This window comes from Tigriopus californicus, chromosome 4, assembly GCF_007210705.1.
Source record: "Tigriopus californicus strain San Diego chromosome 4, Tcal_SD_v2.1, whole genome shotgun sequence".
NCBI classification, from domain to species: Eukaryota; Metazoa; Arthropoda; class Copepoda; order Harpacticoida; family Harpacticidae; genus Tigriopus; species Tigriopus californicus.
In genome coordinates this window covers 10537811-10562958 of record NC_081443.1, presented here as the reverse complement: position 1 = coordinate 10562958, position 25148 = coordinate 10537811, and the positions used below count along the sequence as shown (strand labels likewise).

General features: G+C 42.2%; 2 protein-coding genes across 5 annotated transcripts; one reads left to right on the top strand and one right to left on the bottom strand.

Moving 5' to 3' along the window:
• Nucleotides 1–891: 891 nt before the first annotated feature.
• LOC131878712 (uncharacterized) lies at nucleotides 892–4414 on the top strand. 2 transcript variants are annotated; one of them, XM_059224816.1, is made up of 4 exons: nucleotides 892–1460; nucleotides 2083–2225; nucleotides 3614–3799; nucleotides 4025–4414. In XM_059224816.1, the coding sequence occupies exons 1-4, from the start codon at nucleotides 1077–1079 to the stop codon at nucleotides 4152–4154; spliced, it is 843 nt and encodes a 280-aa protein (XP_059080799.1). In that variant the 5' UTR covers nucleotides 892–1076; the 3' UTR covers nucleotides 4155–4414. The 2 variants fall into 2 exon arrangements, with proteins under 2 accessions (XP_059080799.1, XP_059080798.1); XM_059224815.1 differs by having other exon boundaries at nucleotides 895–1460; nucleotides 2056–2225; nucleotides 4025–4406.
• Nucleotides 4415–4545: 131 nt separating this feature from the next.
• On the bottom strand, nucleotides 4546–24923 carry LOC131878696 (peroxisomal ATPase PEX1-like). Of its 3 annotated transcripts, XM_059224777.1 has the most exons (18): nucleotides 24736–24923; nucleotides 24441–24665; nucleotides 24266–24377; nucleotides 23654–24201; nucleotides 22380–22699; nucleotides 22091–22302; nucleotides 21688–21841; nucleotides 21452–21611; nucleotides 12879–13032; nucleotides 12641–12804; nucleotides 11102–11236; nucleotides 10307–10431; nucleotides 7715–8082; nucleotides 7319–7558; nucleotides 6124–6302; nucleotides 5709–5803; nucleotides 4775–4885; nucleotides 4546–4704 (listed from the first exon to the last, which is right to left on the bottom strand). In XM_059224777.1, exons 1-18 carry the CDS (start codon nucleotides 24841–24843, stop codon nucleotides 4668–4670), a joined length of 3447 nt encoding a protein of 1148 aa, XP_059080760.1. In that variant the 5' UTR covers nucleotides 24844–24923; the 3' UTR covers nucleotides 4546–4667. The 3 variants fall into 3 exon arrangements, with proteins under 3 accessions (XP_059080760.1, XP_059080759.1, XP_059080761.1); XM_059224776.1 differs by having other exon boundaries at nucleotides 4546–4885; nucleotides 24736–24922; XM_059224778.1 differs by having other exon boundaries at nucleotides 4546–4885; nucleotides 24266–24368; nucleotides 24736–24922.
• Between the last annotated feature and the right edge of the window lie 225 nt (nucleotides 24924–25148).

Below are 25148 nucleotides of genomic sequence, written 5' to 3'. Positions count from 1 at the left end.
AGGCAGTCTATGGGTCTCTCTGGTCTCAATGAGACTAGAATTATGAGCGAAACGGACACCACCAGACACAGATAAGGTAAATTTGAGATACATGGTGGGAAAAAGATGGCTTTCAAGGTTGTTAGCTGGGTCGCCCAAGAGTATGATAGATGGAATGGGGAGATTACATTATTCCGTCTTAGTCATCGAATGCACATGGTGTCTTCCACGAGCTCATCCAGTCAATGTGGCGGAACTAAGAGGGCTTTGGGCGCGAAACGAGCGATTGATGGAAATCCATTGAAATCCAATTCCACCTCCCCTTCCGCTCTTGGCAGCCTTCACAGCCTTCATATCACTCACAGCCTTCACAGCCCTCGGCGTTCTAGATACTTCCGAATCAGCCGAGCCGGCATCATGTGTTGGAGCATCCGAGTCTCTAACGGCCAATGAACGATATGCTTCGAGCAAATGGATTTGATTTGAAAGTGATGGAAGTTTATCAAGAGTCGAGAATGGATTAGTCCTTGTAACCAAGTAAATTTTACCAATGCAAGTCGCATTGCGACAGAAATCAAAGAGGAGTTCTTTTTACGTTCATGCCGGTTTTATCTGCATGTGTCGTGTTGTTTTGTTTGTCTCAGGAAATGGATTCGTTCCCATGAATGGGAGAAGAAGGGCTTGTTATCAGGAGGCCGCAAAATTTCAACCTTAGCGTTATTACCAAAGAGCTTGTGAGGAAAAAGAGATTGTTAGAATGACACACGACGACGACGACGACAGACGCGAGTTTTTGAGAGGCAGTCCAGACTTTTGAAATTCTGTACATTTAAGATGAGAAGGAGACCCATGGCCATGTGGGTGTATTTTGACGCACTCCCATACATCCAATTCGACCCAGCTAGATGATAACCTTTAACAGGAAAATACAATTTAATCATTTAAACACACACAGCTATGTACAACGACCGTATGATTCTATTCAAACACAGCCAATGTTTATTGACAGTGTTTGCGTTTGGTCATTCTAGCCAACATTTGAATTTAGAATTAAGAAAGAGAACTCATGAGATTGTGAGTGAAGGCCAACTCAGTCCATGAACGAAGATAACAGAATAACAACAAGTATGATCCGAAGGTCCAGAAGTAAGGAAACAATATCCTTGCCCGTGGATTCGAACGGCATCCCGAAGGCGCAAATGCCAAGTGTCACCAACTCAGGGCAAGGCCAGGTGGGTCTTGTCTGTGAGGATGCGCCACAGCCTTTATCCAAGGCTTCAACTCCCTCGAGTTCTCATCACCGAAGTCTCTTTGGAGCTGCAAAAAGTCTGCGTTCCAAGTCAAGTTCCAATCTCCTCGCTCTGCTGCGTCCCAACGAAGAAGACTCACAATTTTTAATCAGATTAACCGGATTATCCAAAGAGCACGTGGAGGAAAAATTCCGACAGTTTGCCTCAATTACCAATTCCAAACCGGACAAGGTGAGTGAGGCCGATGAATCGAGCCATCAATCAGCAATTTCAACAGGAGGCAATGGCAAAAGTGCTTCAGTGATCCAGTTAAGCAGAGCAATTGGTTCTCTTCGCTTCTTTCACTATTTGAAATGGGCCCTCAAGGCCGACAGCAGCCTTGCGGCACAATTTACGAGCGGCATTTTATTCCCTGTTGCTTTTAGATTCTTCATGATTTACCCAGGGAGCTTATTCCAAATGCAAATTGGGATACTTGATCCAACCGTGTCTGGCATGGTGGCAGTGATCCATCTAAACATTACCTACAGTAGGGAACACATTGCTCATCGGGTGGTTCAACAAACTCAATCCGGTCCACCCACCTCTCCTTACCTAACAGTATTTTTTGCTGGTAATAAGAAGGTCCTCCTTCCTCGGCTCCTCGACTTGAGCCAGATGGATGCGAGTCCAATAACGCAATTTGTGTCGGCGCCTAGTTCATCTCCTTGAAGGCACCAGCAGACTGACTCACTTCTATCGCCTTGGACGACTGTTATTGATTCTAGATAAACCACCCTGTTCCACTTTCTCTTTTCCTCTCTGGCACATATCCAAACCCATACAGGGAATGACTTCAAAGCAATTTTTCAAGCTCTACCAACGAGCCTTTCCGGCTTCGGTACAACCGTGGAGATTGGCCAGCAGTCTCTTTCGCATGGTGGATAAGGATCACGACGGAGTTTTGTATTTTCGGGAGTTCTTCATTGCATTCTGCAAACCCACTCCTCAGATCAGGTGAGCATACCAATACACACACGATCTACATACTGCATGTCCGTACGTACATATGGGGGGCAATGCTTGTACTAGAGATCCGTGCAGTGGGTCTTGAACACAAGCAGAAAAAAGACACTTGAATATTCCTCGAACCTGATCAAGTGGAATGAATATCTAATGACGACTACGTTGTATATAAACACTGTGGAAGATGCACCAAGTTTCGACAAACATCGGGAGATACATGTCTTGGGAAGCCATTACAAACGTTTAGATACTGTAAAATAGGGGATAAATGGACCTCCCCCCCTTTCACTTCCCCTCTCTTGAGTTGGACCTACTTCTGGATCATCTTTCATCATACATCACAATGTCGTCATCGCCGAGAATAATGTCTCTTTTCTAGCTTTTCTGGTAAGAGCGGTGGCAAGTGATCTCTGGAATTAGACTTCCAGACGATTGATAGGAAGTAGAAAGACAGTTGATAAGGAACTCAATGCGTATTCTAGTGGAAAGATACACTCGAATTGTACGTCTCCCGTTTCAACTGAATCTACCCAAGAGCGAGATGGAACCTGAGATGGGACGAAAGAAAAGGAAACGAGAACGACAATTCCATAAGGCTCTTTTAAGAAAGGCATGATAAACCGCTCGGAGGCATAGAAATGTGCCTTTGTGGGCATAGACCACGGAGAAAGTACAAAAGAGCAACAGACAAGCAGATAGAATTCTACGTAAAAGGCGGACTCGTCTCGGCCGTCCCCTGAGGAACGCCACACCCACCCACTCAACCAAGCCAGTCGACCATTCAGCAAACCAACCAACACCAACCAGGGAACTACTGGGGATAAAATCGGATTTCATTAATGGTTTTTTTTTCTTCTTCCACCGTTGCTTGGACTGGTTAGGGTGGGCTTCAGTGGGAATAAGATGGGATTGACTTTCGAGCAAAACTTGGTGCCTTCTTTTTTATGTATCCACACAGAGCTACTACCCCAAAGGCATTCAGAGTCTGCGAAAAATTACGCTCCAACATAGTTTGCGCTCTGAGATCAAAACTGGCACAGTTGTTCTCATGATATTTTATGATCATTTCATATTTTCCAAATATTTGTTTTAAAATGTTAATTTTAAGAACGTTAAAGATGTTCGTTTTAAAGTTATGTGAGTGTGAAATATGACAGAAAAAAATGCATTAAAAAGAATGGACATGAGGTCTTAAATGACAATCAAGAAGAATAGCTTTTGGTAAGTTTAAAACTAAAAGCTTAGCTCTGCCAAAGCACACATGTCCCGAAACACATTCCTATGATGATGAGTATTATTACTCTTTTATTCTGAATTCCCCTTGAAACAGATGTGACGTCAATGCAACGCGTTATCATATGCAAATTCTCTATTTCCAGCGTCTCAACTCAGAATAAATTTCGAACTCTGTTCCACATCTGGGACCATTTGGAGCTCGGCTATTTGACCCCTGGATCTGTGGCCCTAATCATGAAGGATGTCTTTGATATCTTGGGATTATCCTCGGATTATCACCACGAAGCCATCGAGTTGTTTAGCGCCCTCGATACAGACAAGGATTGTCGGTGAGTGCTGGCCAATCCACCATCCATATGCTTCAAATTGTAATGGACCTAGGGATGTAAACTCTCCCCCTCACTGACTGGCTCTCTCCAAATGCATTGCTCGGGCATTCCGTAGTATTTCTCAGATTCAAAATGCACTGTCAGAGAGCTTTCAAGCGCCGAAAATTTGTGGACCTCCTTTCCTTCCTATTCTCTACTCCTTTCTCTGCTCCTCTCTCGTTTCAGCGTTTTCGAGGGCGATTTTGTACGGGGAATGATGACAAACGCGAAGTGGGTTCATCGAATGGAAACGTGCAATTTCTGTGTCCCACCCGAGGACATTTACCTGGGACAGAGTGCATTCTGGGAAAATTGAAGCAAGACTTTACTTTTATGCCCCTCATTTAAGACTGAACGGATACATTAGCATGCGTACTGCTTTTTATGAACTATTCGACAATGGATACTTGGCCATTAAGAGATTCGTTTCCAGGGAAGCAAAAAGCTCTTTTGGGGGGAACCGATGAGAGTATTGAAGTAAATATGTCAAAGCTACTGCCATATGTCGCCTTCAGAATTGCATCGAGAACAAAAAAAATATTCGCTATTTGCCAGTTTTATGGAAAATATATTCTGCATTCCAATTTTCTGCTTCATCAAAGATTTTGATGCCTAAGACAGTCCTCAAAACAGCACACCAGAAAGACAACAAAGATTTTTGCTGAGCCTTGAGGGCTTGGATTTTGATTCTTATCGGGTCCAAACTCTTTCATAACTTTGAGCATTGCTCTATGTTTATTGAAGATGAAAGAAATAATCAGAATCTGTCATCCAACTGACTTCCTTGCCATTTTTAGATCATTGAATAATTTGAGGGAATTCCATCATCTCAATTGGGGATAAATTTGGCAGTGTTGGTGGAGGGACTATGGTAAAAAAGATCAAGACCAAACTTATTTTAATGTCGCTCGAGATCCAGCCATGGTTTGTAATGACCTCGAATCCAAATTGGGATCTTTCGTTCCACGCTTGGCGTCGATTTCTGTAAGTGGCAGCACTGATGACGCATCCAGATTTCGGGGTCCATTCGCACTAAACCGTTGGTAACTGGAAGCAAAGAAGCTAATTCGGCTAAACAGAGGGACTTCGAAAAAGCCGCAATTCAAGTCCAAGCTTGAACGATCAATAATGGACTAAAATGTAATTGAAAAACATTCATTTGCAAAAACAGGATTGAGAGTAGAGACTACAAATGATCCAACCCCGAAAATTGGGGGTTCATTGCAAGCTCGTATTCTAGCATTGCTATGATGGTATACGCTTATTTTCGACATAATTGGAGCATCCCATGGGATTCGGGAGCCCTTTGAAGGTCATTGCAAGTATTGTATCGTCTTTTGAAAATACACAACATGTTTAGCTGACAAGTCCAACCTGAGAGAGGTCCCTTCCACTTCAATTAAAGTGCCTTGATGAATGGTCATATTTCAATAGGTCATTGTGAAATTCCAGTGGAAGTCTGTCCACCAAAGTGTCGTACAACTCTCTGGAGGGAACACACTTATCTTTTGTGGACTTCTAAAATTAGCCTTGTTCCAACTCAGAAAGTGACTGAATGTCTTGTGAAAATGACACTGAATGAGAAGTGGTTTTTTGTCAAGCCATCCTTGAAGAGCTCGTAAAAAGAAGTTTTTTTGGGTGGGGAGAGGACAAACAAAGTCACATCCTATTAAGACCACCATTCATTAAAGAAAATAGCACAGACCTAGAGAGCTTTGTTCAAAAGTCAGAGATGTGTTCCATGACCACATTAGGAATTGAAACTATTCTCTTTCTTGCATTTGCGAAAGTGAGCGCAGACTAACATTTTGGCAACCCTGACGATGGAGCAAGAAACTTGAAGGGACGTTGCAGTTTTTTAATTACTCACATTCTTTCAAACTTTTGGCGTTCTTCAATGCTCACAGAGGGTTTTGTGTCTTTTAGGGCAGCCAGTAAATGGTCTCGAGTGATTGGAACATGATCCTGCAAGTGAGTGAAATAACGTCCATTTGGCCTTGCTTTAGGGGAGGAACCAATCGAAAAAAGATTAGTTTGGCACAAAAAACTGGCGAGCAAAATCCATCCAATCTCATGCAATTATACAATGGGACCCTATTTACCCTCGAGAGCCGAAAGTTCGGATCCTCCCGGAAAGAAAACTTGACTCTCCAAGTTAATTGGATCACAAAAAAAACTTTCTTCCCTCCGTTCTTGAAGGTCAAAACACATTTTTTAAAGGTTTTCAAGCCCAGTGCCATAAACAAAAACGTAGGGATCGTGAGCAAGTAAATGCAATTTCTGACCCGATTGTGAGCCGGCGGATCGAATGGATGTGGCCTTGAATCGGTTGAAATCGACTTCTCCTTCTCCTCCAAGTTGAGGTCAGCTGTGCCTTTGGTGCCTTTGGAGTCCTCGTGGGTCTCAGCTGGTTCATCCAATTTCCTCGGGTCCATTGAAGGGAATAAGTCTGACGATGTTGCACCTGTAAAGGCGGAAAACAAGGGAGCCCTCAAGCTAACCATTGACTGGATGAAGTTGGGTGTATTTCTGATGAAAAGTTCTCTTTCTTTCCGTTCCCCTTCCGCCCTTTTTCAGATCTTTTCACGTGGGGGGAAAAATGTTTGAGATGTCTGTGTCTAACGGGAACTTCATTCAAGTCAAAGAAGGTTTAATCTGTGGACGAATGAGTGTGGTGGAATAAAACATATACACACACACACAGTCACCTTTGATTGAACAGGGTCACCAGCAATCGTTCGGGATGGAGGTAAACAATGCAGCATTTTGGGTACTTTTCTTATCTTGGCACGAGAGCGATAAATGATGCATCTTTCTGCATTTGAGAGGCACTTACTTGTAGTCGACAACATCAATCTATATTTATGCTTCAATCGAGTTCTTGGTGGACTAGAAGCCTAACGATAAGTCCCCTTTATTAGGGTTTACAATTATAAAAAAACAATCTTTACTTTACATCAAATGAACGTGTTTTGTTCCAGTCTGTTGTTGATAAGAATAATTTCAACCATCACATTTAGATAACTTATGTGCTAGGGATAAGAAGTAAAGATAAATTCATGAGAAGAAAAGCCTTTGATTTTTTATTCCATCTACAGCATATCTGCATTTCTTTAGTGTTAAGTAATTCCTTAAAATGTTGCCGTTGATAATTGGTTTGAACTTAGTTATTCAATTTTGTATTAATCAGATTTGATCCAATAATCCAGACCTTTCCATAAGATTAGGAAAAAAGGTGCTAAAAACCTTATTGGTACCTTTGTCTTTCGAATCTTGAATGCAACTTAAGACGATCCTAGATTTTGGCTCTCATCTCGGCCATTTCTTATAAAGTGCGCCAATACAACATTTTGGTGCGTTCTCGAATTCGAAAATCAACCAACTAGTTTGCTGTAAACGCTTGACCAGCCTCTCTCGCTTCAATGCGAGTGGTTCAGTTGGTCCGTTGGTCGGTTAGTGGTTGCATTCGTGGGCCCTTACCCTCAATTGTTTTTGCTGGTTCTTCTTGGTTGCCTTGTCTCTTTGCATCGGCTTCTTTGGACTCTTCTTCTCGTCCTTCACATGGAATCCCCGGATCAGACCGACTCGAGTTCATTCTGATGGATGGTTGGATTTGCCAACTTTCCCTCGATTCGCAATAAGTTAGATGCATCAGTGGCGTGGACGTCGGGGAAAGCGGATCAATGTCAATTCCATCCATCCTCTCTGCGGATCTCACTTCTATCATTGGAATTGGTTTTGCAAGCAAAATTGTGTTATCTTGTTGTTCATATTCTCTACTCGCTCTCTCAAGCACACTTGTCCTCAGGATTCCAGTAGGGTTTTGGTTCAAGAAAGAAATAAGAGAGGAGAAGAGAGGAGCGGAGCGGAACTTACCCTTTCGTTTCCGAGTGATCTTTTCTTTAAGGGATTCCAATCTAGCCGTGTACAGGATGGCTTGAAGGTCAGCCCCCGAGAAACCATCTGTTTTGGTAGCAATTATCCGTAAATCTTCGCTTCTCGACTCAAAATGCACCTCACGCCCCAAAGCATTTAAGATGTCCAGGCGTTCCTGGAAGTTGGGCATTGGGCAGAGAGCCTTGCGGTCCAATCGACCTGGCCTTAACAAGGCTGGGTCAATGAGGTCAGGTCTGGAGGAGGCAGCCATGACAAAGATCCCAGACTCGAGGCTCTCGACACCGTCCAGTTGGGTGAGAAGTTGATTGACCACGCGGTCCGTCACGCCTGTGGAATCGTGCCCACGCCTATAATACGTAAGTATGTGTGTACGTAGATCGTTCAAGTATAGGGAAAGAGATATGCGTGCATTCGGGAAAAAAAGGCCATAAGTACCAAAAATAGTAATGAGATCTGGCAACTCCACTAAGAGCACAATCAAACGAGCAGACAAATGAACATGTACTGTGTTATACACACATACATACATAGTTGAAGTGTTTGACCGAGGTCCAGAGGGATACTTATGCAGGACAAATCATAGTCTAGTGCAATTTATCTTAAAGTTACAACTTGGAACATGGAACTTGGATTGTGACCCATTAGGGCGAGAGTTGTGGTTGTTTCGTATCCCCCACTTCTTCTTCAAAATCATCATCATCTTCATTATCTTCATCACTACCACCCCCAATGAGATGGATGAATGTTGGAACTTGTGAGGTCTGCCATTGATCATGCGGTCAAATTCGGCTCAAAGAATGGACCGCACCCAAAGTTGAGGAAGGAAGAGAGAAACATTGACGAACTGAGTAAATAATTGAGGTCCCAATTGGTTATTGTCTGATGGGCTTGAAGGGGATAGTGCATCACCCAATTGGAACCGGGAAGAGCTCGGCAAATACTGAGAACCATCATTCATCATTTGACTGCTTTTCCGTTGAACTCGAGATAGTTCCACTGAAATTGGATCGCACCTTGGCCAAGAGCTTTAAAGGTTTTCATCACATTTGAGGCCTTTTCTTGGCTTTTATTTCTTTTAAAAGCCCGTCCACATAATCAGAATGCATTACAAAAAGCAGATTGCAATCATCATTACCGCCAGAAGGTGGCTTCCAAGAACTCGGAAAGAGGGAAGCCTTAGTTCCCAAGTTTCAATGGCCAACTTCGTAATGTTCCTCCCTGGTTCGGTGCTATTCTCCCTCGCCTTCAAAGTACAATGCAATCGTCATCAAACCCGAGCAACAGCTACAAAAAGCTACGATTCCCTTTAGGTCCCCTTCCTTCGTTCCTTCCTTCTTCTCTCATCATTCTCCCACAAACAAGCGATCAGCAGCAGTCAAAGCCAAAATAGCCTTGAACCCCCACTTGAATCCTTTCTCTTTGGGCCTGATGCTTGTAAGACCAGTAAAAACCCTTCTACTATTGGAACACTACGTACCTCCCTGCCATCCAAGCATCCATCCATCCATCCATCCAAGCATCCATCCTGCTATAGTGTGTCCCACCCACCCATCCGTGTATTGGAAATCTTTATTTAGTGAGAGGCTCTGGGTCCACAACGCCCTCCTCTCCTTCCATTCAACAACAAGACCTTGGCTATCCAATTGATGCATGTTTCAGTCACTGGGATGTTATGCATTAAGAAACAACGTGTTGTTGTTGTTGTTGTTGCTGTAGTTGCTGTTAGTTAGTTAGTTCTCTTTTTCCATTTCGATATGCACTTGTGGTTTGGGGTCCCCCTTTTTTAATCTGGTTTCCAACGTGAAGCCCGGCTTCTTCGGTCAATAGCTAATGAACATGGTGATGGCGAATGAAAAGCGAGGATCCCAGGATCCCAGGATCCGAGACTGGCCGCATGTGTTCAATTGAGAGCGGAGACCGACCAAATCTTGGCAAGCTGGGGTGAAACCAGGACCATCAATGTAGAGGAGATCCCTTCGCTTCTCGCAAGCCAGATGAAGAACAAGCCGCATGTAAAATAATTAGAGCCAGGGCCTCAGTTAAACACATACTACTAGCACATACACATGCATGCATCTCCTTGACCAGGGTAATGCCTACCAACCAATGAGTTGTGTGTGTGTGTGTACGTTCCTTCAGAAGAAGAAACCAACCACAAATGTTGCTCACTCCCACTAAACTGCCATGGATCACGTTAGGGTCAATAGGGTCAAGGCCCGACATTTTACGACACCACCAGACCTCAAATGTGTGCTAATCTCGCTAAAACCTACCAAGACTCCAAGACTCCGGTATTCCCCCTGGCATTCAAGAAGATGCAATATGGCATATAGTTTGTACATCCATAGCTCTAAAAGCGAAGTTTAATGGGAAGAGAGTGCCGGGCACTAATCATTAGCCTGCATTATTCTAGCTAAGTGGTCTCCATTTGGCCAGAAAGAACGCATCTCCCCGAGGCACATTCATGATCATTCAATAACAGCCGAACTCTGGACTTCGTCTCACTCAAAAGTAGGGAAGAGCGGGCATCCAATTCATGAAAAGATGTTGTTATAAACTACTCGTCCTTACCTGGGTGCCAGACTGTCGAACTCGTCAAAGAATAGGATGCAGGGTTTGGCCGCCCTGGCCCTCTCAAATGTTGACCTCACGCCAGCCTCGCTGGAACCGATGTATTTGGAAAGTAATTCTGGACCCTGAGTAAACAAAGGGGGAGAAAAACGGAGAGAAACTTGACTCTCGTGGACCCGTATGAAGAAGCCATTCTTGACGACGAAAGAGTACACTGATGTTTTGGCTCTAAGGATCTTGGAATGCAGGACTGGAACAAAGGCGCTTCAAAACCAAGCTTGAGTGATATGGTAAGAGTATTCTGTAGTACAAATGAACCCGTTTGTTGGTTCACTTTGAATCGGGCTCAAGACTAGCCAAGGACGGAAATCGATTTCTAAAGCTCATTTATGGGGATGAGATAACAAATCGGTTATTCGGGTTGAATCAATTTCCACGAGATTCAGTCATCCGGTCAAATAGTGGCTCATATCTACTTTGGTTACCAAGCCGTTCAAATATTAATGCTACTAGTTCCCGACCCTTAGGCCTTAAACCTTCCAGTTCCAGAAATCGGGGAAATAAGGTAGAAGACAGATATGCTTATATCTCGTACATACGTATGTGGAACAAACCAGGTCAGCAGTTGTTTTTGTTACTTACCCCCCCGAACGAACGTCGTCATCATCATACATTCATGCCCTGGAACTCTCTTGTGGGCAATTCAATATGAAAGTGGGCATCAGACTCTCTTTGATCAACCCAATCCCCCAACTTGGATAGGATATCTTGTTGCTCCAATACAAGTAATCTTACCTTGATTGTGATCAAGTTCATGCCGCATTCTTTAGCAGCGATGCCTACAATCAAAGTTTTCCCACTTCCAGGGGCGCCATACAAAAGAAGGCCAGACTGCAAACGAAGACCACACTGAGCAAATAGAGCCGGATACTAGAAAGTAGAATGATGAAATGAAAGCGCGTCTCGGCCAATGTTTGCCAGCGAATACAATGGTCAAACAATGGTTGTTGATACTAAAGTTCGAATTTCGGTGTCAAGTACGTAAAAGCTATCTTATTTATCAATATATAATCTCTTCAATTCCAACTGGAAATTAACCTCAATTATCAATAACTAGAGCTGTTCAACGAATGCAATTAAAAGTCGCAAACAATGCACGTTAAAATGCAACACCAAGGGCCAGGGAATGTAAAGAAATATACTGATATTCTCAACTCTTTTTATGCTTTTTGAGGCAGAATCATAAACAAAACGATGAAATGTCGTTGAACAAAGATGGAAACGAGCATCAACAATGGATGCACAGAATCTCTATAAGACCCTTTATTCTACAGAATGATCATGGTAGGTCTTGAGTTTTACATTTGATGTTACTTGTCCAAGTAGTCAAAAACCTAGGGGGTTAAGGTATTGATGAATCCCTTTGTATGCGCTTTGAACAAAAAGAGTTGACGTCATGGTAACACTTCTGGAGCCAAAACGGTGTAAGAATGAAAAAAGTCTAAAATGCAAAAAAAACGGAAAAAGTGCAAAAACTGCATTTGTATGTTTTGAACAGCCCTACCGGTAAGTTCCAAAATCTGTTTTTTTTTGCACATATATTTTAGCTCCCTTTGATACCTCTCCCCATTATTACTCACCCCTTCCTGGTCCTACCATCCATTCGGACATTTAGGCAAGCGCTGGTACCACCAAACACTTGCCTGCCATTGCCAGTGTTGCAAAATTGGCGTTTCAAACTAGCTTGAACGAAACTGACCTTTCGTCATATAGCAATGCAAAACAAGGGTCAGCTTCTCAAAAACGTGTCTGAAGCTTCATACTTGCATCACTGACTCCGGTACCAGCAAACCAACGAACCTGTCAGAGCTTACCTAAACGTCCCCATACACATGTACTAGTGCTGGGGCGAGTCCTTAGTCGGGCTCAAGTCAAACGAAAAAACTCTCCTTGCTGTTACTAAGTTAAACAAGGCTAATACAATGATGATCTGGCAAGGGCTGGCATCCTATGTAGTCAATTCTAGACGGAGAAAACCCCTTTTTCTAACGAAGTGCAAAGAAAAAATTAATCATAAAGGGTCCGGTCAATTTCTCCAACTTGGATTAAAAGAGTAGAGTCCACTCGGACTCGAGTTTGGACTCGCCCCAACCCTAAGACACTCACACTTTCTCTCTTCCACAATGCCATAAATGGTTTTAGTCTTACGAATGCCGATTACTCATCGTTTCAATGCAAAGTCATTTTCGTACTTTTTGACTCTTAGAAATATCAAAACAAAATATAATGATCTAAAACATTCGGTCATGCATGAAACCTTGTTTGTGTACAAACCTGTCCTGGCCAAGTAATTGTCTCATGAATCACTCTTCTGACTTGTTCAAGGCCACCAAGGTCAGCCCAAGTCTTTGGGCTTGGTTGTTCCAATTTAACATTGGCCAATGCAAGTGGACGAAAGGTCCTTATCCTACGCTTGATATCGTTCATGTCGAAATTCCCTGTGCATGATATTGATGAAAATAAGGAAACAACTTCGTTCAGTAGTAGAAAAAGCAACATGGCACAAACTTACCTTTGTTTATTCTAATGGCAATATCATTCCAAAGTCGTTGAACATCCAATGGCGTAAAACCTTCAGTTACATCCTCCAGTTCGGTTCTGATGGTGGGAGGAATGATATTTGTATCATTATCTATCAGATGATCCAGAATCTTCCCTCGTAAGTCCTGCGATGAATTATGAGCGTTTTGAACGTCGGGTATGAGTCAATTGAATCAACATATGCCTAATGTTTCTCCGTTGTACCATATGCTGCTTTTAGGCTTCGTTTTCGCCTTTTAAGATCGTCAAATTGGGAATCATATTAGACAATACAACCTTCATACGCTACTGTACATAACGATTGTTTACGTTTTGAAAGTCAGAATACGCTTTCTAAGCTATCGAAAACTGGCACCTCCATAAATATTGCGACCGATAATGAGTTTGAATTGGCCCGCTTTAAGACATCCCTGAACGTAAGGTTGTTCAGGTATAGGTCTAGTCCACAGATCATATAACGACTAGATGTCGCATTGGCCCGACCTCAGTGCAGAGGAAAGTGGATTTTAAGTCAACAACTCAGTACACCAAAAAAGAGGAGGGTGACTGCGTGATCAGTAGTAACGACCTACAATCGCTGGGCCTTCAACGAACGCTATCAGTGACAAGCTCACTCTGAATCTGGCCACGCTGGCGGATGAAAAAGCATGAGTCACTGTACACCAAAATTTATGTACCAGCTGATGAAGGCAAGTGTTCGCATTTTTCCTCGCGCTATGCGAGGTCTAGTCATTATATGGTCTGTTGGTCTAGTCAGCTAACGCGTTCATGGACAACTGACGTTATTCCATGGAGTAAAATCAAGACAACATGCCCAGACCAAACCGCACTGTGCATGCATTGGATTTTGACATTTTTTCCATTTTCCATTTTACATGCTTGTCTAGGCAATTAGCATTGTGGTATTGAGCCAATTGGATAGTGCGTTCATTGATTAACACCAAACATGCTCATTTAGTAGGGTTTTGTATCACAACTCGCTCAAAATCACTCGAATCACCCAAAATGCTCAAACTCAGGGTGCCGGACCACATTTTTCCTTGAATTTCCTTTACTTGACATCCCCTATTGTTTGCAAAAAATAATCGAGATCACGTTTAAAACTTAACCAAGGTTCAGTCAAAACGTAGAATCGTCGGCGGGGAGCAGGGAAAAAGATTAACAATGACAAGGTCTCTGTTTAAGACAATGAAAAAGAACTTAAATGTACACTAGTGCCTTGTAAACCTATTTTTGGTTGATGACATAGAAGGTCAAAAGCATTGTTGGAGTCTAAAAAAGAGTGGAATTGCTTTTCAAAGGCTGCAAAAAATTAGAATTGGTAGTTGGACATATAGATTGCAGATGAGCGTGTCCAAGTCAATCGTTTGGGTCATTTTGGGTCAATTTCAATTTGAGCTCCCCTTTATCATCCTTTCAAATTGAAAGAAGCACTCGGTTCTTGCACAGGAAAGGTGTATTGCTGCTGGCGCTCAAGATAATTCGTATTGCAATAGATTTAAAACAATTGAAATCCATTGCGAGAGGGCTCGAACACTGACACATTGATATATTTTTTAATAGTAATAATCTTTATTGCGACTCTGGTCATGTCATGGGGTAAAAGAACTATAAAATAAAATATGATGTATATACAATATACAGAGTTTGTTGATAAAACAGAAAATGAAGAAAGGTAAATGCAATAAAATAGCTGACTAGAAAGTGATATCACAATGAGTATGACTAGGATTGGTTCAATGCACATGAAAAGGGAAGAGGGGAATCATAGACAGTACAAACCAAGTTAGGTAAAGGTAAATGATGAAATTCTTGGTTATCGTAGAGTTGAGGATGGGCCGATTGAACAGATTTTTTTGTCAGCTCCGTCGTTGGTGGCATTTGGCCGGGAGCCAATGACCGCCAATACTCCGAGGGGATGTCGGGCCAAGGACAATAAGGTGTTATTAAGTCCTTGACCGGGAAGGAACAATTGTGTCCGGACATCACTTCCGGAAAGGTCAGGTTCCCAACACTGTTGGACACTAACCTTGCCAGTCCAATGGTGAGGGGCTCGGTTTCGCATAGGAAATGCGTCCTTGCATTATTGAAGATTGGGGCACGCGCAGGTATTGTTTGAGGAACTTGGGCATGTCTTCCCAGGTAAGCAAAAGCTTGTTTTCCCCAGGGCTTGAGCGATGGATAGAGGACATTTACAATCAGTAACGTTACAGAGGCCAAGCTGCCATACAGTAACGTGAATTGGAAGAGTACAAATTGAACTGAAAATTCGAAGGAAAACATACAGGTTCGAATCATGAAGACCTCTCAAATACATAAGGTTAGATGGAAAATTGAACCGAGAACCTCCCTCATTATAGGCCATGTCTAGGCACGCTGCGTTAACCACTAGTACGCGTCTCCGAAATATCATCAGCATGCCAAATTGCTTCAAGTTTTAGGAGAGCATACGCAACAAGCTAAAGTTCAGTATGTTAAAACCTTCCAACTATTTCAATGGGCGTCAATGCTTTGAATCAAAATTACGCAAATTCAGTTTCTCGAAAGAAGTGGATGGAAACCTCAAGGATTCACTATTCATTAATGACAATTTTTGATCCGTACATTTTTGGCTAGAGCTCTAATATGGGCAATGAGAATCTAATGGAGGGTAACGCGATGTTCTTTGGACCAGAAAGCAGATGTATGTAAGCAGAAAGATTAATGTGGATGATGATAACGCTGAAACGAGCCCTTAGTGTTCGTTTATCTGAAGATCACCCACATGGCCCATGGAGGGCCGATAAAACATACTTTTTTCGGCAGCCGAGAAAGACCTCCGAGTCGAATAAAAACTAATTGTCTGGGCTGAGGTGTCACTCAGACAATATACTTCTCCTTTTTGTGGATAAAAACAGTTCAGGAATTTTGTATTGGATGCAAAGAATGTCCCCGTCAAGCATAGAAAACCATATCTAGAATGCTTAAGTTCAATAGGAGCTGTACCGCATGAGCATGTTTTCAGGTCAGCTGACGCTGGTGGAAATGGGACAAAGATATTTCGTTAAATCTCACTTCAGGCAAGTTGAATTATTATCATGAAACGTTTGTTTTTCCTCCTTAATCTTAATTCCTTTTGAATCTTGCAAATATACAGGTAGAAAGAGTGGTAGAATAATAAAAACATGCTTTTTAGGGCATAATAAACGTAACATGTCAAAAAAGATTTGGACATTAGTAGAGCAAATCATGTACTCTATTGATTGCCCTTGTTTAAAGACGCATCTCGAAAATCTCGAAAGTGTAACAAAATGTATCTGAAATTGCAACGCAATGATGAGGCATGTCGAATTTCGTTTCAATCTCCCAACAATGTGCTTGAATGTGGGCGACATGATTGCACCTTTACATAATCAAGGTAATAGGGGAAGTCAAGTAAAGGAAATTCAAGGAAAAATGTCGTCCGGCACCCTGATTTTGGTCATTTTGGGGGGTAGAACTAGGACAAACATTGCAGTCAAGTCGTACCATTCGCCCATTGAATTTTCATTAATCGAGTGATTTTGAGCGAGTGGTTCTTACAAATGAGCATGTTTGGTGTTAATCAGTGAACTCACTATCAAATTGGCCCAATACCACAATGCTAATTACCTAGACAAGCATGTAAAATAGAAAAAATGTCAAAATCCAATGCATGCACAGTGCAGTTTGGCTGGGCATGTTGTCTTTGATTTTACTCCATGGAATAACGTCAGTTGTCCATGAACGCGTTTCCTTGACTAGCCCTATTCCGACACCTCTGGAGGTCAGCCTGAACCCAGGCTTGTTCCTTGCGTTTCAGTTAAGTGTTTCCACCACATGGATGAAAACTTTAACTTGAGCCCCATTTTAACCTCTTCAAATTTCGTTCTTAAAAATGTGGTCGGACAACTTACTCAAACCGTTTTATGAAGCGTGCTGGACGAGAGCAATTGCTTGACAAGGAGTCTTATTAGGGGCTTCTACTGTGAATTTGGACGAGCCGTCAACGATTCAAATTTGCACCATAGTTGTCCTAAGTAGCTTGACTACGAATGAAACATTTTTTTCCAACAGCGACAGCTGAGACGAAAACATGCGATCGCAGCGCCCTTGATCGATCTATATATGAAGTTATCTATGCTGTCAAGACTGCCAAGTCTGAATCAAAAACGATACAATGGTTCGAATCTTCTCCCCGACCCTTCACCAAATGAATTTTTTAGACACTAACCACACCAACAGATGGAGAACCAAAACTGATACCGGACATGAATTTGCCTAACGGAAGTTGGAAATGGACGATGTGATGGCTGGCTTTGGTGGCCGGGCGAGGGGCCCACCCCTCCGACCCTAGCACTAGGAGTTACAAATGGTGGCGGGTTAAATACAAAGAGTACGTAAGGCAGTGCGTTCAAACAGGAAGGAGGCCAAAGGAAAATGGATCGAATTGGGGCCAGGGTTGAGCCTTGTGGTACGCCCGATATACCTTTCTGTGTGCTTATTACAGTGCCTAAAACCATCACTCATTATGTGCTACCTTCTCATCCAATTAAAAAATCATCTGATACCGATATCAAAAAGTCTTTTAAGTAGTTAACCGTGGCGTAGTCAACCTGTTCAAATGTCTTAAAAAGGTAAATAAACAATGTCAACGCAATCGCTGTGTTTGGTCCCTTCAAGTACGTCGTCAAAGTGTTATACCAACTCTGTCACTGTGCTAAAGTTTTCCCCAAAGTCGTTTTAACGTTGATATATAAAAGATGAGCTTCAGTTAATGTCTCGCTCCTTTAAGAATTTCATTTAAGATGTGCACATTTTTACATATAACGATGAATATATTCCCTTTAATCAGCTAATGCTATTTAGCGTTAGATGCCGACAATCCAGCGTTCGAACGACTGACAACTTGGTTGGCTAAATAGTGTAACTATCCGGTTTTGTGATCAGCTCATGAACAGCCGGAATTTTTTCAATTTTGATGGGAATGATCAGTCTTATTTGGACTGGAGGCTAACTTAAAATAGGAACATTTGAATAACTCTGAGATTGACCAATTGATGGTGAGCAAATGAGGTTAAATTCAAAGACTATTAGGGTTGTCAATGGTTCGTTCAATGTCTAGACGTTTTAGGGAATAACTGTATTTAATCGAATCAAAAAAGATTTCGCTTTTTACAAATACACATAATACTTTGTAGATTGACTAATTATTGTCTTCTCATGGATTGAATAACCATTTTTAGTTGCGGATGAGCTTCAAAGTCCACATCCAGAACCTGTAACTGGCCATTATCTCTTGAACTGACTTCTTGAAGGATCCTATTCAATTCAGGAGTGGGGAGCCTCTCACTGATGGTTCTCTCCAGCGCTTCTTTCATTAGTGTATTTGTACTATTTCTTTCGGCACGAGTTGCAAGGAGTTCTTTATGAGTGTCGTCCCTTTCCTTCCGTGCATCTAGGAGGCTAACAATGGCTTGGTCTCGCTCTCGTCGAACGGCCTTAAGCTCTTTGTGTTTTGCTTTCAAAACAGTTTTTGATCCTTTGGTAGCTTCTTAAACCTTCTGGTCCATGAGGTTTTCCCAAACCTTGACCGTCCTCCGGCTAGGGCACTTGGTATTGTGTAGACGGCATGTTGGGTCACAGTAGTACACGCTTCAGATTTTATGTTTATATCCTTCACAGTTCGAAAGTTTATTTCGGTCAACTTGCTTGACCCTCTGGCAGCGTTGCCAGAAATTGCGATATCCGCCAAGAAATGGGTAATTATCAGTGCTGCCAGATAACCGTAGGTTAAAACCCCAGATTTCCCCCCCAAAAACGGTAATCCCCACATACATTGAAATTTCCTATATTTACAAACGACTTTTCGAAACCTCAGAAAACATTTTTGTCCAATATTACGCGTTATATCTGTTTTTTTTAGTACCTCTAATGTATTGAAAAGCACGCCAATTCAGTCATTTAGGCAAGCTCTGGTACCAGCAAACAAACTTGCCAGCCAATCCGGTGATGCAAAATTGGCGTTTTCAAACTGGTTTTAACGAAACTGGCCTTTCCTCATATAGCAATGTGAAAGAAGGGTCAGCTTCTTAAAAACGTGTTAGAAGCCCCAAACTTGCATCACTGACACTGGTACCAGCAAACAAACGAACCTGCCAGAGCTTGCCTAAACCATGCATAAACGTCCCCACAACCTCCCAAAGCTTGTGTTGGCATATGTAGTACGTCAGTAGTGGAGTGGAAAGCTCGGTCTAAGATCGAACGTCTTCTAGCGAGGTTTTGTAGGGCTATGCGTTACCTCCTGATCAGATGCATTTCCGCTGAGAGAGTGCTCAATGAATTCCTTCTTCATTTTCTAGCACTCGATTAGGAGGTAACGCAAAACAGAAACGTCTTCTAGCGAGGTTTCCGAGAGCTCTCTACTCCACTACTGCCATACTCCATGGCTGGCATCATCATGCAGCTCCTACTTCAAGGACCCAAAAGTTCTCAAAAATAAAATCGTCGAATCAGAGAGAAGGAGAATTAGCTGACCTTTCCTGAACCTCTTATAGGGGATGTCAAGTAAAGGAAATTCAAAGAAAAATGTGGTCCGGCTTTTGGGTATTTTGGGGAGAGAGAACTAAGACAAACATCACAGTCAATTCGCACCATTCGCCCATTGAATTTTCAATAATCGAGTGATTTTGAGTGAGTTGTGTCACAAAATCCTACTAAATGAGCATGTTTGGTGTTAACTAGTGAACACACTATCAAATTGGCTCAATACCACAATGCTAATTGTCTAGACAAGCATGAAAAATGGAAAAAATGTCAAAATCCAATGCATGCGCAGTGTGGTTTGGCTGGGCATGTTGTCTTTGATTTTACTCCATGGAATAACATCACTTGTCCATGAACGCGTTTACTTGACTAGCCCTATAGAGGTGTAAAGCGTGTAAAGCTCTCTGGTACTACCAGGAAGTAAGTGCCTCCACACTTCTTATTTATGACAAAATGTTGGCACATATTTTTTGCATATTTTGTCACTTGCCAAGTAATGTCACCTTTAGCAGATTAATTTTGGATTTAAATGATTTAAAATGATTGTCGAACGATGTCCAAAGATGGCGAACAATTGTGTCAATGAAGATTTGGAAGCACTGGATTTGCTAAAATCGTAATAGTTCTTGCTGCGATTGTGGCGCTAGCTGGCTAGCTCACACAGTTGAAATCCGATCCGTTACTTTGCCACATCTAAAGATCCTTATAGAGAAGTGTAAACACCATTCACTTATTACTTAAGTTTTCGGTATTTGGTTGGCTAGGGTTAAAATTTGGAAGGAATAATGTGGTTTACCGTAAGTGGGCAGATTAGGTTGACACTTGACTTAACATACAACGTTAAAGGTCGAAAAGTGTCGTAGTGCGGTTAAGCTTTGTTGGATGTTTAAAAACAAATGTGATATGCAGGATATCATGATCAATATATGTGCCCTTGGTGATCGAAAAAGACGGTCATTGCATTGCAGTACATTATTTAGAAAATCATACTTCAGCTTTCGCACGGGATTGCGACCCAATTACTATTTTCAATACACTATTGTCAAATACAAATTCTTGTTATGTATGTCTTCTCATAAAGCTCCACTACATTGAGGTGGTCTCACACAAAATTTGTCGCGCTTAAATGATAGCACCCCAGTCTGATATTTTGTATGAGCGCATAAATGGGAAATGAAATACTCAAAGCGATTCCATTGGGCCCAGTCTTGAAAGCGGGGTATGCTTGTATGACGACTCGAAGAAATGATCCATTGTTCCTAAAGGTCCAAGACATTTGATCCTAATTCCTATATTAGTCCTCGTTCCAAAACCCATTCCAGACCACCTTAGGGAAAAGGCCCCTTCTGCACCAAATATCCTGTTCCCTTCGTAACGGACAGAGGCATCAACGCACTCAACATACAGTACACAGAATGGGGGCAAGTGAGGAAAATTGGGTTCCCCAGAGCCCTTACCTTCCCCTCTACAGTCCAACACCTCCTTTGAGCATCACCGACAAAGATGGTACGTGGGTTCAAGTGGAACCTGACACTTACTCAGTTTGGTTTGGCACAATGTCATTCAGAGTAGCCGTGCAATCTTCTCGTCACGGTTATGAGAGAGAGTATGTTTATTTTTCAAATGGATCAGTGGAACCACTAGTTTCGATTTCAATTTCTCATCTCATGTTATTCGTTCTAAGATACAAATCATGTCTAATTGCTGGGAGATTTTATCCTACCAAGAAATACAGACAGAACACTCATCCATCGTCAGCCAGCCAACTTGGATGTCTTTGATCTTTGGACGTGACTTTGAGCGAAAAGTAATGAGATCAACGAAGGAGAGGGAACATGAAAAGAAAACAGGGACCAAGGTAGCAACACTTTCCCCACATCAATCGATCCAACCTTATACTGTATGAAATTTGTTCCATAGTTGTTCCAACGGGTCGAAGCTACCGTTAGGTATAATGTAACTAGTCTTTGGAAATTACAACTAAGTCGGAAATATGCCTACCTTATTTGGCAACGGTAGATCAATGATTGCGGCAAATAAATATTTGCCTTTTCCGGGCCTCAAACGCGAATGGAGCGTGGATAAATTGGATATGGTTGCCAAGACAGGAACGCCCCGGAAATTGTCAGTTGACACCAAATCGACAAAGGCTGAAGCCAGACTAAAATTGAAAATAGAGGGACATCACTGCATGAAAGGATGTTTAAAGCAGTGTGAAGTAAGCGCTAGTGCATTACCTCGACAAATGCATGGGCCTTTGCGATTGCTCCTCAAGCGGAATTTCACAGCACAAGCAATCTAGGTCGTCGACGAGAATCACAGATGGGTACCTGTAGATGCATTCTTCCAGAAGGCTTCTCCATTGCTGGATTAGCAACGATGCAGATTTGCCTAGATCAAAAGGGAATTAGCTTTCAAATGGTTTTTGATGGCCTTCAGTTGTAGTGGGGCTGCCCTTATGCCAATCTCAAACTGAAAATACGGGTTTTTACCGTCCTTTCAACAGAACTGGCCATCAGCAGTCAAAGCTCTTTGGAGTCTAGTGAATTTGGCCACCCTGAATGCATCTGTCAATTTCGATTTAAGAGCATGTACTTGAAGCATGAAGCCCGAGGATTGCAAAGAGGCGAAGGAACTCACCAATGTCATTTTTACAATCAATCTTGTGGCAGTGGATAGCTTGTGGGGAGGCGAGTTCCAATTTGGCCGAGATAAAGCCCAGGACCGAGGTCTTCCCAATACCCGTGGTACCAACTACCAAGACATTGGTGGCTTTGACATGATCCAGAGAAAACTCGTAGAACCACCGGAAACACTTGTGGACGTAATCGTGGATGGCATCCGGAATCAAGCTAGAAAATTGGAAACCAATTGAATTATTTTCTCATTTATGGGCGTCATGGTGACGTGTCAGTAGTTTATCCCTCACTGGCTTGGCAAACTCTCCTTGGCTACGGTTCCATTGTTTTTTAGGTGGATGGCATCCATTTTCAATATACACTTCTTCCATTCGACCCGATTCCACAGATCGACTGGGGTTCGAGCCAGGAATGGATGTTTCTCAGTGAATATGCTAAAATGTCCTGATTCTCCATTCTGTGAGGCCTCCGGCCCAGGCCAGCTCATGAGCATGCCATTTGGCACCAGAAGTGGGAAATTGTCCTTGTGATCTGCCAGTGTCTGTTTTTCTTGGGTCTTTGCGTCTTCCGAAGCTGTCATCAAATGCTGCAACACTCTTTGTTGCATTGACTGGCAAAGACAAAGAAGGCGGAGAATATGTGAGTATGCATGTATATTTGACAAAGAATGATGTGGATGAGCTAGCTAGATGCAGATGAACAACACCCCACACGTGGCGATATGGAACGTCTCCGAATGACCTTGTATGGTCTTAGGTACTATATCTTCAAATCTCTAGTGGATTCATACGACGACAAGAAAATGACATCTTTGGATGAGTGGCAAAATCATCCTTGTCATCTACCTAGAAATGAAGACGTTTGGAGGCAAGTAATACCAAGGGATTACTCGCATACTCACACTTGGTTGGCAAGAGCAAGATGTAGAATGTGAGAAACCTTTCTCATCTATTTCGGATTAATCACCATTGAGCAAACAAAGAGAACGGATTGAAAGACCAAGAGCACAAAAAGTTGGCGCGGCAAAAACCGGTACGGATTGGTTTCTCTCAGATTAAAAAAGAAATTCTTGGAGAACTCGGGAACGATGACTGACTTTTTCCCGGCAAACAATCTATTTTTAGAAGTGGATCAAAGCATACATTGAAGTATTTGAATCTAATCTGATTCAGCAAGATATCTAGTTATGAAATTGTTTTCCTCGAACAAAAAACAGGACTCGCCTTTCCCTGGGAAAGGTAGGCTAGTCAAGACTTAAAAATGATAAGTAGACAAGCACCACCGACTTACTCTGACGGATGTTGTGTGGAAAATGGAAAAGAAAAATTACGAACACTAGTTCAAAAAGATGTCAAAAGATATTTAGATGTCACAAAATACTTCGGAAATACTCCTCCTTAAGCCTTTTCGTTCTTGCAGTCTCTTTTTTACTTGCTTTCAAAACTCCAAATAACCTTTTCTTCAGATAAGCGTGTTTAACAGAATACTAGTGATCTAAAACAATAAAAAGCGCACAAGTATATCCACCACAAATGTTCAAGTAATATTTTCTCAGCTTTCTTACCTTGTCGGGTTCAACTTCACCGTGGTATTGAATAACTAATTTAGTTTCAACTTGGGGCTCTGTTTCATTTGAAGTAATCTGCAGGTGGACCCTTGTTCCAACCTTTAGATGCATACTTCTCATCAGCTTGGGATGGAGGAAGATGGTTCGCATATGATTTGAACTTTGAGCCAATATGCACTTCACGAAATAATTGTCCCCTGCTTGCTCCTCTGCAGACGCCAATGGAACTTTCTTCAAGCGGGCAATGCACTTTGTTCCTGGATCCACACCCTCACTCACAAGGAGCGCATCGAACCAAGTTCCAAGTGTGCTGCATTTCGGAGCCACCCTGAATGTAACCGAATCATCCAGAACAAAGGGGCTGCGCCTAATTTTGTTGACATCGTCCTCAGTGTCACCATTTACCAGTCGGTTAAGATAATGTCTTACAAATCCGACTTTCTCTTCCACTTGGGACTGAATTGGTTTGGCATGGAAAATAGGCTCAATATCAATCAAAGAATTGGGTCCAATTGTTCCCAAATCATTTTCGGGCTCCAGTTTGTCTATTTCAAGAGAAAGTTGAGAGGGGCCAAAGGATAATCTAATATTTTATCATTATGATCTTACATGCAATCATGGAGACTTCCATGTTTCCTACGAATACAAGGACGATTTGACCTTTCCTGACGATTCGTATCTGCTCAATCAACCTATCCCGGATATATTCGGCCTGAAGTTCCTAAATTGAATTTTCATTATGACAAGGGGTTAATTTGACCGACATTCTAAGGTCAAATCTCACTATAACATCCCAATCATTTGGAGAACAAGGTCTAAGAAACAGGGTCTGGATCTGGAATACTGGCTTTTTGCATGGCTTGATCATGATCTGTGAATCTGTAGAGGACCATCCTAGGTGATGTATCAACTTTGAGCTCATGTGAATTTCGTCCTCTTGTATGGACCGTGCATTTAGTTCAATTACCGATCCAAAAAAGGACACTCCAAGGCAAGAAAGCTCCACAATCTAGAATCCAACAATCATCAAAGGTTGAGGCTGATGTAAACCTAAGGAAGAGACAGGATATTTGACTCACTTGGGATGTGGATATGTCCAACCTCCTCATCAAGAGACTTGGTAAATAAATGAAAGAGTTTCTTTCATTATTTGCTTTGAGTATCACAGGATAACTTGGACTTGCCATCTGGTTTGTCACAAATTTTAAAAGCGAACTTGACTGTCGGCAAAGATAATGTTTACCTGACCCTAGAGGCCGGTTCTTTGAATCACGTCTAACTTATTTGACACATGAATTAGTGCACGAACTAGTACACGACCACACGTTTGCGTCCTTAAATCAAGTCTAAATTTGGTCGCGACTAATTCATGCACTAATTCGCTGGCTAAACTAGGCAGCAAGAACTGACCTACCAATTGGCCCTTAAACTGAAAATATTAGTGACATGGCAAATTCTCTGGCTTTTGCTTTTCAACTTTCACGAAAATATT

What these genes read in the sequence shown, in the direction of transcription:
- LOC131878712 (XM_059224815.1), top strand. Translation starts at nt 1,077, where the DNA reads ATGAACGAAGATAACAGAATAACAACAAGTATGATCCGAAGGTCCAGA. An exon ending in CCAATTCCAAACCGGACAAG is followed by an intron (nt 1,461 to 2,055) that starts GTGAGTGAGGCC and finishes AAACCCATACAG; the next exon opens with GGAATGACTTCAAAGCAATT. An exon ending in GATACAGACAAGGATTGTCG is followed by an intron (nt 3,800 to 4,024) that starts GTGAGTGCTGGC and finishes CTCTCGTTTCAG; the next exon opens with CGTTTTCGAGGGCGATTTTG.
- LOC131878696 (XM_059224776.1), bottom strand. Translation starts at nt 24,843, where the DNA reads ATGGCAAGTCCAAGTTATCCTGTGATACTCAAAGCAAATAATGAAAGA. An exon ending in CAAATGATTGGGATGTTATA is followed by an intron (nt 24,378 to 24,440) that starts GTGAGATTTGAC and finishes AATTCAATTTAG; the next exon opens with GAACTTCAGGCCGAATATAT. An exon ending in GTGAAGTTGAACCCGACAAG is followed by an intron (nt 22,700 to 23,653) that starts GTAAGAAAGCTG and finishes TGTCTTTGCCAG; the next exon opens with TCAATGCAACAAAGAGTGTT.